This window comes from Hibiscus syriacus, unplaced genomic scaffold (genome assembly GCF_006381635.1).
Source record: "Hibiscus syriacus cultivar Baekdansim isolate YM2019G1 unplaced genomic scaffold, ASM638163v2 tig00112523_pilon, whole genome shotgun sequence".
Classification (NCBI taxonomy): domain Eukaryota; kingdom Viridiplantae; phylum Streptophyta; class Magnoliopsida; order Malvales; family Malvaceae; genus Hibiscus; species Hibiscus syriacus.
Genome location: NW_024063355.1, coordinates 1,416,499 through 1,429,866, shown reverse-complemented (window position 1 = coordinate 1,429,866; position 13,368 = coordinate 1,416,499). Strand labels below are relative to the sequence as shown.

Below are 13,368 nucleotides of genomic sequence, written 5' to 3'. Positions count from 1 at the left end.
TAGGAGTCGGCGTCGGATTAAATTGATTCGAAACGAGTTAAAATATTTTGAGTTGATTGAATTAACGAGTTTAATTCTATCATTTTAATTTATTTTTTAATTAAATTGAATGATTGAATCGATTAAAATATAGATTGATTGATTAAGGATTCTTTCGTCAATTTCTGGATCGATACCCTTTTATATCGTGTAAGCTAAGAGTCTTTTAAAGGACAACAAAGAATAAAAGGAAAAATAATTAAAAAAATAAAGAATTTAATTATATGAAATTTGTAAAAAATAAGAAATATGCATAATACTCGACATATATTTACGTAAACACGAATTAAATAACAATCCCAATATATATATATATATATATATATATATATATATATATATATATTTATAAGTTTTGAATGCAATCATTCGATAAGTGTATATTTAAACTATTATATTTAAATATTTTAAAAAATTAATATCTAAATAACGTGAGATTTGAGAATCTAAAGGTTAGAATTTCTTTTAACTGCTATACTAATATAAGTATCATCAAGCCCAAGACATATCTTTGACAACTCAAAATTAGTAATTTTGCTTATAAAATTCTTAAATCATATATTATTTAGATATTGATATAAGCTCCGTGAGTGATTGAAGATAATGTCCATACACATACGTCGCCACCCGACTCATGTTTTTGTTCGTATAAATATGTGTCATGTTCATTTTTTTTGGACATAATTCGAACAAATTATTCTTAATTTTTAATCTAATTTTTTTCTTTTATTTGTTTTGACTCAAATTTTGAAAACTCTGATTAATTTTCTATCACATAAATAAATGTGCTTTCTATTTAAAAAAATATTTCTAAAAAACACATATAATGTGACACACATTTATTTAAGGCTTAATATATTTTTAGGTGTCTAAACTATACCTTAAATTGACTTTTGATGACTAAAGAATTTTTCGTTAAAAATATATGCCTAATGTTTTTTTTGTTACACTTTTTGGTGCCTACAGTTAATAAAATCCGTTAAGTGACACATGTCACTTCCATATTTTTTAAAAAATATATAAACGTACCACATGCCACTTAACAGTTTTTTAGATACCTATTTTCAATAAAAAATTTCTTTAAACACCAAAAATTAATTTAAAATATAGTTTAAGCCCTGTACAAGTCTTTATTTAAAGAGAAATCATCTTTATTTTGGGCATATTTGGGTAAGTAAGCCCTTTCACCCATCATTTTGATGTTATGATTTTGATTCTTTATAAGCTATCTTATTTATCTTTTCAGCTAATCGCATTTTATGCTTTTATTAGATGTGTATTATTCGCATTTCATATGCGTTAAAAGTTCGTAACCAATAACAAAAAAGAGTAAAAAAAGAATTTGTGCAGAAGAGAGTAAACCGAAATGTTAAGTGGATTGCACCCCCGATTGGTCGGATAACATTGAATATGGATGGTGCTCGAAGAATTAGTCACTTGTGGTGGAGTCCTCCGTAACCATCGGGCGGATTGGATCGTAAGATTCTCTTAGTTTATTGGATGCTGTTCGGCGATTGACGCGGAGTTATGGGGGCTTTATACAGGTCTAAACATTGCATGCATGGGACAGGATGTTTCGCAGGCTAATAGTGGAAACTGATAGTAAAAAGGCAATTGAAGTCCTTCAACGACATCCTAGAGTTGACGGCATTTCTCCGATGGTACCGCACATTGCATGCATAGGACATAAAGTATTGCTTTGTTGAGTCATTCTACTATTAAAAGTTACAAAATGATCACCCGACTATTCATTATGTTCCAAACTCGTCATTCTCCGTTAGAAAAATTACAATATTTTGAGCTGAGCATTAACTGCTAACTATGATATGATAAACTATGATCACAGAATCTCAAACGACTATCATATTACAATCATCATGTTAAATCCAACTTAGATAACTACCAATTTTTTAACGAAAAATGACGAGTTTGGAACATAATAAATAGTCTGGTGACCATTTTGTAACTTTCAATAGTCAAAGGACTTAACAAAATAATATTCTATAGTCGATTGACCATTTTATAACTTTATATAGTCGAGTGGCTTAATAAAGTATTACCCTAAAGTTGGGGACCATTTGTGTACTTTATCCAAATATATTATTTATAACAATCGAGTGATCTATTTATAAATTTTTTAAATTAAGTGATTTATTTATAATCTTATTAACAATTTCTTTTTGCTCAGCAACAATATAAATTTATTAAGGATTTGGATTTACAAACTTAAACTTAAGTTTTGTACTTCGTTAAAAACCTCCCTAAACCTATTTGAAGGAAAAGAGTACAACACAACTACATTAGCCTTCCTTTCAACAACACAACCTAATTCACCTTTCTTTTCAACTATAAATTACACATACAATTTCCTACAAAACTTTTTGATCAAAAGCGAATAAACAAAATCGAAACCATACTCCCATCCTCCCTATAGAAAGGACACTTACCACCACACAATTACATGTAATATAATTTTCCCAAAAATAACAAGAAATGGAAAATTTTAGGATCAGGTACACAAATGGTCCATTGACTATAAAATATTTCTTTGTTGAGTCACTCGACCATTAAAAGTTATAAATTAGTCCCTCGACTATAGGATATTGGTTTGTTGAGTCACCCGACTATTCATTATGTTTCAAACTCGTCACTTCTGGTTAAAAATTGACGGTCGTCTAAGTTAGACGTTAACATACTGACTAAGATATGATAGTAGTTTGAGCTTTTGATATCAGATTTTATAATATCTCAGTTGGCAAGTTAACGTCCAGTTCAGACTGTCGTCAATTTTTAATAGAAAATGACGAATTTAGAACATAATGAATAGTCAGGTGACTATTTTGTAGCTTTTAATATCCGAGTGACTCAACAAAGCAACACCTATAGTCGGGATCATTTTATAACCTTTAATAGACCGGAGACTCAATAAAGTAGTGCTTTATAGTTAGATTGCCGTCAATTTTTAATAGAAAATGACGAATTTAGAACATAATGCATAGTCATGTGATTATTTTGTAGCTTTTAATAGTCGATGGACTCAACAAAGCAATACCCTATAGTTGGGATCCTTTTGTAACTTTTAATAATAAGGAATTCAATACAATAGTGCTTTATAGTCAGGGGACCATTTGTGTAATCTACCCAAAATTTTAGTAATTTAATAAGAGTATTATAAGAAATAATTTCCTTTTTGCTCCCCTTAATCTCTGTTAATTTACGCAAGAACCGAAACAAGCTTGTGTTTTGTGGACTAGTCACCCTACAAGTGCAAGTGCTAGCTTATGCAGAACAGTTTGTGCCCTTAAATACATGCGAAACTAGTTATTACTATACATGCAATATGCTTAATAGTTTAAATAGTAAAATCATTTTTAAGTCCATCTAAAAATCATAAACTCATAAATTAGGACATGGCAAAAATTACATTTCAGTTCTCTTAAAATGATTAAATTATAATTTCATCTTTCAAAAAAATATAAAGTTATAAATTAATACAATGACAGAATTATATATTAGTTAATCAAATTATGCATGAAAAGCATAATAATAACATATATTAAAATGTATATATGAACTTAATTAACAATATTGCAAATGAATATAGAAGAAGAAGAAGAAGAAGAAAACTGGAAAAGAGATCCAGTTGTTCTTACCAAACGTCCCACAGAATCAAAATCTTGCTACTGTAATTGCTTTTGAAAGGAATCGGAAGAGAAAGGCAAGGAAAATGGTTGCTCCGTAGGAAGAAAAGGAGGGTGGTGATGATGAAGATGATGATGATTAGACAAAACATTTAATGAAGAATATACATTATTGTTGTTGTTGCTGAACCCTAAATTTTGTTCATATTCGGATTTTTGTTGTCGGACGAGTTGTTGTTGTTGTTGTTGGTGGTGGTGGTGATGTTGTTTTTGCAGCTCCGGTCTTTGTTGCTTCGGGAAGATAAGCTTCTCGTCTTCGATCTCTCGATATTTGCTTAGGTATAACTTCAAGGGTCCGACGTATTCCTCGAACCCTAACGTCGTGATCGCCCATATGATATCGTCTCCGTTTATCGTCTTCCTCTTCTCTCTCTGGCATTTGTCCGAGGCTTCTCCGGTGACGAAGCTGATGAACTCCGACACGCATTCCTGGATCGTTTCCTTTGCGTCTTTGGAGATCTTCCCGTTGCTCGGGATCACTTTCTTCAAGATTCTACTCACGTTTGCTATCGGAAGAAATCGATCTTGTTCTTTATTGTTGTTGCCGCTGTTGTGATTATTATTGATGGTGGTGTTGCTATCGCTACATGTGACACGTGGGCTCTCGGGTTTACCTTTACTAGCCACATGCGTCACATTTCCATGGCTAATCTCATTTTCCATTTTTTTTCTTTTTTATGATAAAAATGCCTCACAATGCTTTAATAATAATAATAATAATAATAATAATAAAAATAATAAAGAGAGAATAATTGCTAGTTTTATTTTGGATGAAATAGATGGAGACATTTGCATGAAAGTAGGGTTTTGAAGGTGAAACTAAACTAATGCCTTGTTTTAACCTAGTGACTCGCTCCTCATGCATGTGAATTTGTTATGACCATGACTTGATCTCATAAACAAATTATTGATTTTCTTTATTAATATATAATCAGATTAATATTTTTCGAGATTCAATTTATCATTTTCGCCCTTATCATATTTTCGTATCAATCTAGCCCTCGAAGTTGTTCAATTGCATTCTAACTTAAATCCTAAATCATAATTCTTAAACCCTAAATCATAACTCCATAACATCTAATCCGTAAACACTAACCCTTCATCCTATCTTAGGATTTATAGTTTAGGGTTTAAGTTAAAGAATAATATATATAATGATGCAATTAAAGAATTTTGAAGGGCAAATTGATACGAAAATACGATAGGGGCGAAAATGATAAATTGGGTCTACTACATGGATAAATGTAACCTTTATCCTATTTAAAATTATAAGAGTAATAGTTCTATTTTACCAATTGAAATATATTTAAAATTTTAAAAATAATTGTCGATTATAAAAATTCATAACCAATAACTTAATTGACTTACCTATTTCAGTGGTTTACAAAACTAAATAACCATTATAGCCTACTTTACTAAAAACTATAGGTTAAATCAATTAAGTAAGTTTGAATAATCTTTTACTCGCTATAAATAATTAGATTTTATTTGTATATAAAAAATATTTTATTTGTTTTAAATGGTTGAATCAATTAACATCGAATTATTTAGGCTTAACCAAAGTTTTAGGCTTGAATTTTTTTTGAATTAATCATTGGTTTCCGATCTATTGACCGACTAATTCAGATCGGGTACTGCATAGGCGAGGGCGACCATCCCAACCCAGTTTGCTCCATTCACAAATGCCAGGATTCGAATCTCTGACTTTACATAAGAGACCTAGTGTCTCATCCCACTAGACCAACTGGTTTGAAATTTTAGGAACGTATTAGGGTAAAATATTTGATAGGAGAGTTTTGTTATCCTTATAATCCCTTTTGATTAGATGACGGTAATCTTTACTTTAATCAAGATACTATGAGGCAAAGATTTGACGGTGAAAGTAAAATAAAGTTTTTTATCCAAGATTTAAGGGAAAATAAAAAAATACATAAAACATAAAAGTTTATTATTAAAATAACACAAGTCCTTTGTCATTTCCTTTTATATATATATTCATTTCATTTTTTATCACTTCAATAATATTTTTTATCTTTAGTATATTTTTAAAATTAAAAAAATTTAAAAAGTATAATTAAATAAAAATACATGAAGCGTAACAACTTAGAGATTCTGAAATAAGTAATATTGATTTTTATTTCGAAATATGAATTTGGATATGAAAATAAGGTTTGAGGTTCTTTGTTTGAGTTCAGTAGGCTCGTTTAGGATGGTAAATCAGTCGAATCGAGTTTGAGTATTGTTGAGTTTGATTCAACTCGAAAACTCTACAATAGAATTCAACTCGGTTCAAAATCTCGCGAGTCTAACATTTTTAAGTTCGACTCGAACTCAAAACTATGAATTGAATCTCGTAAAAGCTCGAAATAATTTTTTTTAACTTAACTTGATTGAAGCTTAAACTCAAACTCGAACCTGAACCATAAATACATGAAAATTTATATTGTATTGTTTTAAAAAAATCAATACGTAAATGTTAATATTATTAATAATTTATTTTTAAAAAAATAAATTCTTAGTAATATATTATATTTTCGAGTTGCCTGTGAGTTTTTCGAGTGGAGTATCAAGTAGCTTGTTTCGACTCGTTAAGAACTTGAGTCAAGTCCATTTAAGTAAAGTATTTGTCGAACTTTGACCGAGTTAATATCGAGTAACTCACGATCTGTCTCGTCTCATTTACAGAAGCAATAGGCTCATTGCTGAAACTTGAATTCCAGGACATTTGGATACCTGAAAATGCTGGTTGCTACTTCCAATGAATTCTCGACTCATTGAGAAAATAATTTCTTCACTTCCATGAATGCCTGAACATCATTTTCCTTTAAAGAAATGACATTGATTACATGAAATCTTGGAAACCAGGCTCATACTACTTTAACATGCCTACTTAACATGCTACAAGCCTCTACAAGGGCTTTTACATAGGGAACTAATCACCAAAAATTGCAGCTAGCAACCACAAGAGAGAAGAGCAAAAGGCAAAATGGAGAAACCGATGCCTAAGGAATGGCGTGCGTGAGCGTCTCGATCTCCGTAGGTCGCCACATCGATTTCTGGACACAAATCAACCCTTCCTTGTCCTGCGAGTATATCTTCTCGACTTCCCAATGCATGGACCGGAATATATCCTCCAGCTCGCTAATAGTCTCGACATGGTCCCGAGCAATAAGCTTCCCTCCTGGCCTTAGTATTCGATCGACCTCGGCAACTAAAGCAATGAAATTGCACCTACGTGCTCGAAAACCATAGCTCGGTTAAAGGGTGAAGCAGATGATCAATAGCACATTATGGCTCATACTGGAAACAGGGATTCTGCTCTAAGCATAAATGTAGATCAAGGAAAATACTGATATGATACCAACCTCTTTTGAACCTTGGAGAATATATGGTCAGCATGGAGAAGATCGTAAGATCTCGGATAAGTGCTAAATGATTCACACCAATCATGATATATACCGAACAGACCTCTTTCATATATGATGGGAAGTGTGTCTGGAGAGTCGATCGGGACGACATTCATGACCCATAGATTCTTATCTTTGAGTGCTGCAGCAAATCTGAGAGCAAACCGCAGTCAGAATCCAGGAAAAAGGAGACGAAACAACATAACGACAGAGTAATGGGTCGAACAATTATAACCGTTGCTTACCCTCCATAAATAGCTCTCATGTCCATGACATTTCGGACAGATGACCAGTCTATTCCCATACTATTCATGTATGACTTGGTGACCACCTGTTTCCAGTGCTCAATGTCGGCAGTAAAATCCTCTGGTGCTGCTCTGCCATAAACTCCAACTTGGGAACTCGACAACCAATAAGGTGGTTTTTCCAACCTTTCTGGCCAAAGCTCAGGCCACTTAGACCCACGTTTTGATACATCTACGGGCACTTTGTGCATGCATGTTTGAAGTGATACATTCCTACAGATAAGAATCAAATTAAATAGTTTTTACATCCAAGTCAAAAAAGAAAAAGAAAAGTATTACCACGCCGCATTTGGATCATCGGACTCAGGACATAATGGAGGGACTTGCTGTGGCCTTCGCTCATAGCAGTCATTAGATTTAGGCTTTCTAAATGTTGCTATAGCCACCTTATTTACTGGTTCCATTTTAGTTTCGTTTAAGAACTCCCAACACAAAGATTTTGTTTGTTCAATCATAGCTGCACAAAACGCACACATAAATTCAGCAGGATCAGTACACATTAGAATTCTCATACAAGACAAGAAAAAGTACAATGGAATTATATACCTTTCCAGATATCAGCATCGTCACCTTTTCTCCGATAAACAGGAGTAGCAGACCACACAAAGAAACCACCAGGTCGTAGCAAACGGTTGAGCTCTAAAAGGAGTTTACCGTCTGTACATTGCTAAGACCAGCAAATATTCAAGCACAGCCAAAATTCATAAAATGCATTGCAATAATTGATTAAAGACTTGAAGACAGCCCGTGATTAAAATTTATGGAGGAGGTTGTAATATACCTTCAATGTGCCATGGCACTCTACATCGTGCACAGTGAATAATATCAAATGCACTGCTAGGGTAGGGAAGTCTCTTAGTACCCATCACAGCAGACACAGCAGGAATTCCCCTTTCAAGTGCAAATTGTACTTGAGCTTCATGTTCATCTTTTGGTGCTAACGACATAGTGATCACATTTCTTTCAAAAAGATAACCTCCAAAGCTGGCAACCCCACATCCAACATCCAACAGCACACGAGAGCGTTTTCCCCATGCTATATCAGGCACAGACTGCAGATTTAATCAAACATCAGAATCCAAGGTGACGGAAAATGCAGGAGAGGAAAATATTGAAAAATGAATAAAATTCATTTACTGTTTCTTATTGTCATCATTATTAGAATGCAACAGGTAACTCTACGGGTGGTAAACAAGCATTCTTTTTAAAACAATCACGTATTTGTAGAAAGATGCATGCAATCAAAATTGCAGATATAGAACGCCCCGCAAGAAATGAAACAGATATATCATATGTGCACATAACCATACACTCAAACATATATCAACCAATGTCCATAATTCAGATAATATAAGCTTCTTGACGCTCCTTACAGGTATGACTGTCAACCACAAAAGCGATTAATGAACATGCCAGTGCCTACTCCCTTACATGATCAAACAAAAACAAAGATTGAATGAATCACTTGCTTCTCATTGGAAGAAATGCCCCAACAAAAGCAAGGAATTTCAGGTTAAGGAAATGCTTCTAATATAAACTCCTGACCTCTTTCACGGGCTGAAAATTTTAAGGTTTAAGATAACAATGCGAACGAAAATCTGCTTGAAAGTACTCATTATGTTTGCCTTTGTTAGCTGTCCATAAGGTTTTTAAGTTGAAATACACTAAATTGTTTTTTTTTTTACTGGACATAGGCTTTTTCTACAACTTACAATTAAAGGAAACATTAACTTATAAGAAAAATGTACTCATTCAATATATAATATGGTTATAACACAAATTTTATGCCAATTCATTGTAGGAAAAGATTGACACGGATGATATATTGTATCGTGGAATTAAGATTACTATCAAAACAATCACAATCAGCTTATAATGGAAATGAAGGGAACTGATAATAATAGCTATTGTGCTCTGAATAATAGCTATTGTGCTCTGGATAAGGTACTGATAATAATAACTTCAGATCAAAAGACATTCATGCCACAGCTTTTATCTCGTGTTAAAGTATTACCACTGTAATAATAGACAACAAACAGATCTAAGACAAAAATGAATATTCAACAAGTAGAGACCATACCCTGGGGAGTGAGACGCAGTATTCAATGATATGATACAATATAGAAGTTCAAAAACAATACATTCAATTTGAGAACTCACCTTTTGTATGAAGTCAATATAATGAAGTGCACCTCTCCTAAACTGGGTTCCACCACCAGGAAATGTTAAGTAATTCCCGGAAATTTCCACCCAATTCTGACCTCCTTTAAATTTTACTAGTTGGGAATGGGGAACATTTCTGTACCAAATCTGCAGCAGGACGAAAGCTTTTGTTAATACATCTGATCACGAACGAAATCAAGCTAAAAAGTTAAACCAACACATGTTGGGTTCAATTACCTTGTCCCTACTTTTTGGCCACGGAATTGGGTATTTGTATCCTTCAGGAAGAGGAACAAGGCAGGTTGGTGATACTTCTGGACAGTGCCTCTCTCGATGTTCATAATGTTTGGTACTATGGAGATTCCTGATGGCCTCACAATTGTCTAGGCATGGGATAAAATCAGGGCCAGCAGTGGTATTGCAAAGATTCCAACTGTATTCCTTTGATGATGTGTTTGACGACTGAGCATCTTTTTCATTTTTTGATTCTACCGCCTGCGTAGAGAAGGGTCCATTCTGAATCTTTGTTTCCTTCAAAAGCTCAGACTTAGCACCAGATGGGGAAACTTCATTTGAGTTCGTCTTTTTTACTTGGCCATCAGAGCTATCAGACTGAGCACCAGATGGATAAACTTCATTTGCGCTCTTCTTTTCAACTTGAGCATCAGAGCTTTCAGACTGAGCACCAGAGAAAACTTCGTTTGAGCTCTTCTCTTTCACTTGACAGTCGGAGCTTTCAGACTGAGCACCAGATGGGAAAACTTCTTTTTTGTTCTTCTCTTTCACTTGACCGTCAGAACTTTCAGACTGAGCGCCAGATGGAAAAACTTCATCTGAACTCTTCTTTTTCACCTGACCATCAGAGCTTTTATCCAACACCTTGTCGACATTTTTATCTATCTTATCCCCTTTAGTCCAAGAAGAGCTTTCATTGCGTTTCTTTTCAGGATCATTAGAATAGGATTTCTTGTCATTCTCATTAGAATAAGGTTTACCATTGCTGTTTTCAGATCCTTGTCCACCCGGATTCTCACTGCTTCCATTGTTTTTCACTCCACCTTCAGGATTGGATTGCTCATTATCCTTCTTAGAATTCTCAGACATAGTATTAGATTGCTCATTATCCTTCTTATACTTCTCCAACTTACTCTCTTCAGTGTTCTCATTAATTTCTTTTGCATTGAAGTTGCTTTTGCCCTCATCTTTAGCTAGACTCACATTTGAATCCCCTGGCGAGGCATCCTTTCCTAGATCATCGGGCTTATCTTCAAACCGTGGCTTGTTGCCGCTGTTTTTGCCATCCATGATTACTGGCTGAATCTGATCCTCGACCTGATTTTTCTTTTCTTCAGCCGTATCATCCCCGTTCTGAACCGGGACAACCCAGGACGAAGTTATCATCCAAATCCCAACTAAACATAATCCCATGAAAATCACAATGGTGACGGTGGAACAATAACTCGAAGACGAGGAACTCTCATTATTATCCACTCTACTGTATTTTCCTAAAGCCATGATCACTATTTCCTTCCTTTTCCAATCAATTCCTCAAAAATACACACCTGAACATTTTATGAAATCAAACTTCAGAAGAAAGCTAATTAAAGAAAATGCAGCATATATAAAGAATATATCCGTAAAATTAAAGCTTGCAAGTTTTACTCAGTTCCACTAAGAAAAAATAAAACTAAATTAATTTTACACACACACAATTCTTCATCAAGATCCATAGAAACAATCTATGCCTTGGAAAGAAAGAAACATAGAATCGCATCCACTTTCTCAGGTTGAGTGATCTAGGACTAAAACCGAAAACCGCTATCACATTTCAAAATATTAGTTTTACATCAATATTAAAAGAAATTATAAAGAATTTGAGCAAAATGCACCATATACAAAAACCATGTTCAAATTTAGCTCAATGCAGATCAAACAGATAAAGCCAATTCAAGTTTAAGACTCCTATCTCATTAGATCTGCAACAAACAAAGAAATCCAAATCGGAGAACAAAAGAAATATACCTGAAAACACAAATATGGAAAGATCTGAAACAGAGAAGAGAGCTTTAACAACCGTTATTGATTCGTTTCTGCGTTAAGCAAAGGCAGAATGATATTGATTTTTTTATACAAGTATATATATACATATAACAATGAATTCCAGCTTTTAGCTACCGCTGGAATTAAAAGTATTTCTTTAGGGTTTTTTTAATTATTAGTGTGTAATTTAGAGATTATGTGAGAATCAAAAACAAAATATAGATAAAAAGGGGAAGAGAGGGTTCGTGAACGAGAGAACACCAAGAGAAAGAGTCGGCCACGGGAAATGGAAAAGCCCGCGAAAACAATGGATTAAAGCTCCATTTGTTTCCGAAAAAACATAAATCTTAAAAATAACGGTAATTAGTCACTCAATTATTAGATTAATTTTGTTTTGGTCAGCACACTTAAAAAACTTTCAATTTGACCAATAATATTATTAAAGTATTATTTGTACAAAGAATTTAACTATTCGACAATGAACACTTATATATAGGGATGACAATTTAACCCAAAACCGATGAGTTTTGACCCAACCCAATAGGGTCATTTTTTTAAAAAAAAAAGGTTCTGGTCAGGTCGGATGAAGGGTGAAAAAACTTCAACCTGGTCTAACCCGAGGATAATAATGTAATTTGCTTAAAAATTATTATTTTTATAATTAAGTAATTATTTTATATCGGGTCGGGTCGAGTCAAATTTATACTCTAAATATTTAGGTCGCGTCGAGTCAAATTTATACTCTAAATATTTAGGTCGCATCGAAGCCTAGTGGAGGATATATATTTTTCAGGTCGAGTCGGATCGGGTGGAGGATATAAGGGTCAGGTCGGGTTCGAGAAAAGGATACATATTTTTTTTGTTGAGTTTGGTTGACTAAAGACCCAACCCGACCCATTGTCATCCTTACTTTTATCCTCTTGCATACATGATACTCAAACTCGTGACCTTAATGGATAACAACAATCTCATAACTATTAAGATCACTTGATTCGTGTTTGATGTATTAAACTTTTTTTTAATAGTTGATGTGTTAAACTTAATTTAACTGACATGTATTTTCTTTAAAATAATTTGAGGTGATACGAATAAATATGATTATATCGATAAACGAATCATAAAAGAGAATTAAGCTGTTGAAAGACCACTGAGAACTGCAAATCAGAGCCGAGCGTCGTGAGTAACTATCCACGAACGTAAAATCTTGCATCCAAATTTAATTCGAATGTCCATGTTAGGAATTGAGGCTCTATGAATTAATCGAAAAAGTGGTCAAGAGGGGTGAATTGACCTTTTGAAAATTTGGGAAGTAAGGAGAGAGGATAGGAAAAATTCGCATAAAGACTTACAGTGGTTCAACTTCTTCAATGAGTCTACATCCACTAACTTAACTCATTACTAAGGATTTCTAATGAATTCACTCATTTGTTCTTTCTTTTTCTAGGCTCAAGAGTAACATTTAGAAATTTCATATCTTTTCAATGTCTAAAATAGAACCACAACCCTTGTAACACCCCATATCTGATCACAGAAAAATAACCCGGATACCTGAGCGTACATTAGAATATGATCTTGTCGAACAGAACAAAAACCTTAATCATGCATACTAAGCAGAAGAAATTAAAATAAAACATTCATCATGCAATACACAATAAAATATATATAACTTAATCACGCTTACAACATTCGTACAATCATACATTACAAGATAAA

General features: G+C 33.5%; 2 protein-coding genes across 2 annotated transcripts; both read right to left on the bottom strand.

Moving 5' to 3' along the window:
* Positions 1-3,704: 3,704 nt before the first annotated feature.
* On the bottom strand, positions 3,705-4,403 carry LOC120181296 (nuclear transcription factor Y subunit B-7-like). Its single transcript, XM_039186460.1, has one exon. The coding sequence runs from the start codon at positions 4,401-4,403 to the stop codon at positions 3,720-3,722; it is 684 nt and encodes a 227-aa protein (XP_039042391.1). The 3' UTR covers positions 3,705-3,719.
* Positions 4,404-6,742: 2,339 nt separating this feature from the next.
* Positions 6,743-10,505, bottom strand: LOC120181418 (probable methyltransferase PMT26). Its single transcript, XM_039186546.1, has 9 exons — positions 10,473-10,505; positions 9,853-10,422; positions 9,613-9,762; positions 8,234-8,504; positions 7,999-8,109; positions 7,732-7,909; positions 7,393-7,665; positions 7,106-7,300; positions 6,743-6,971 (listed from the first exon to the last, which is right to left on the bottom strand). Exons 1-9 carry the CDS (start codon positions 10,503-10,505, stop codon positions 6,743-6,745), a joined length of 2,010 nt encoding a protein of 669 aa, XP_039042477.1.
* Positions 10,506-13,368: the final 2,863 nt, after the last annotated feature.

Coding starts and splice junctions, on each gene's coding strand:
- LOC120181296 (XM_039186460.1), bottom strand. CDS start 4,403: ATGGAAAATGAGATTAGCCATGGAAATGTGACGCATGTGGCTAGTAAA.
- LOC120181418 (XM_039186546.1), bottom strand. CDS start 10,505: ATGTCGACAAGGTGTTGGATAAAAGCTCTGATG. Junction 10,423..10,472: donor GTTGGATAAAAGCTCTGATG/GTCAGGTGAAAA, acceptor TCTGGCGCTCAG/TCTGAAAGTTCTGACGGTCA. Junction 9,763..9,852: donor GGCCAAAAAGTAGGGACAAG/GTAATTGAACCC, acceptor GTCCTGCTGCAG/ATTTGGTACAGAAATGTTCC.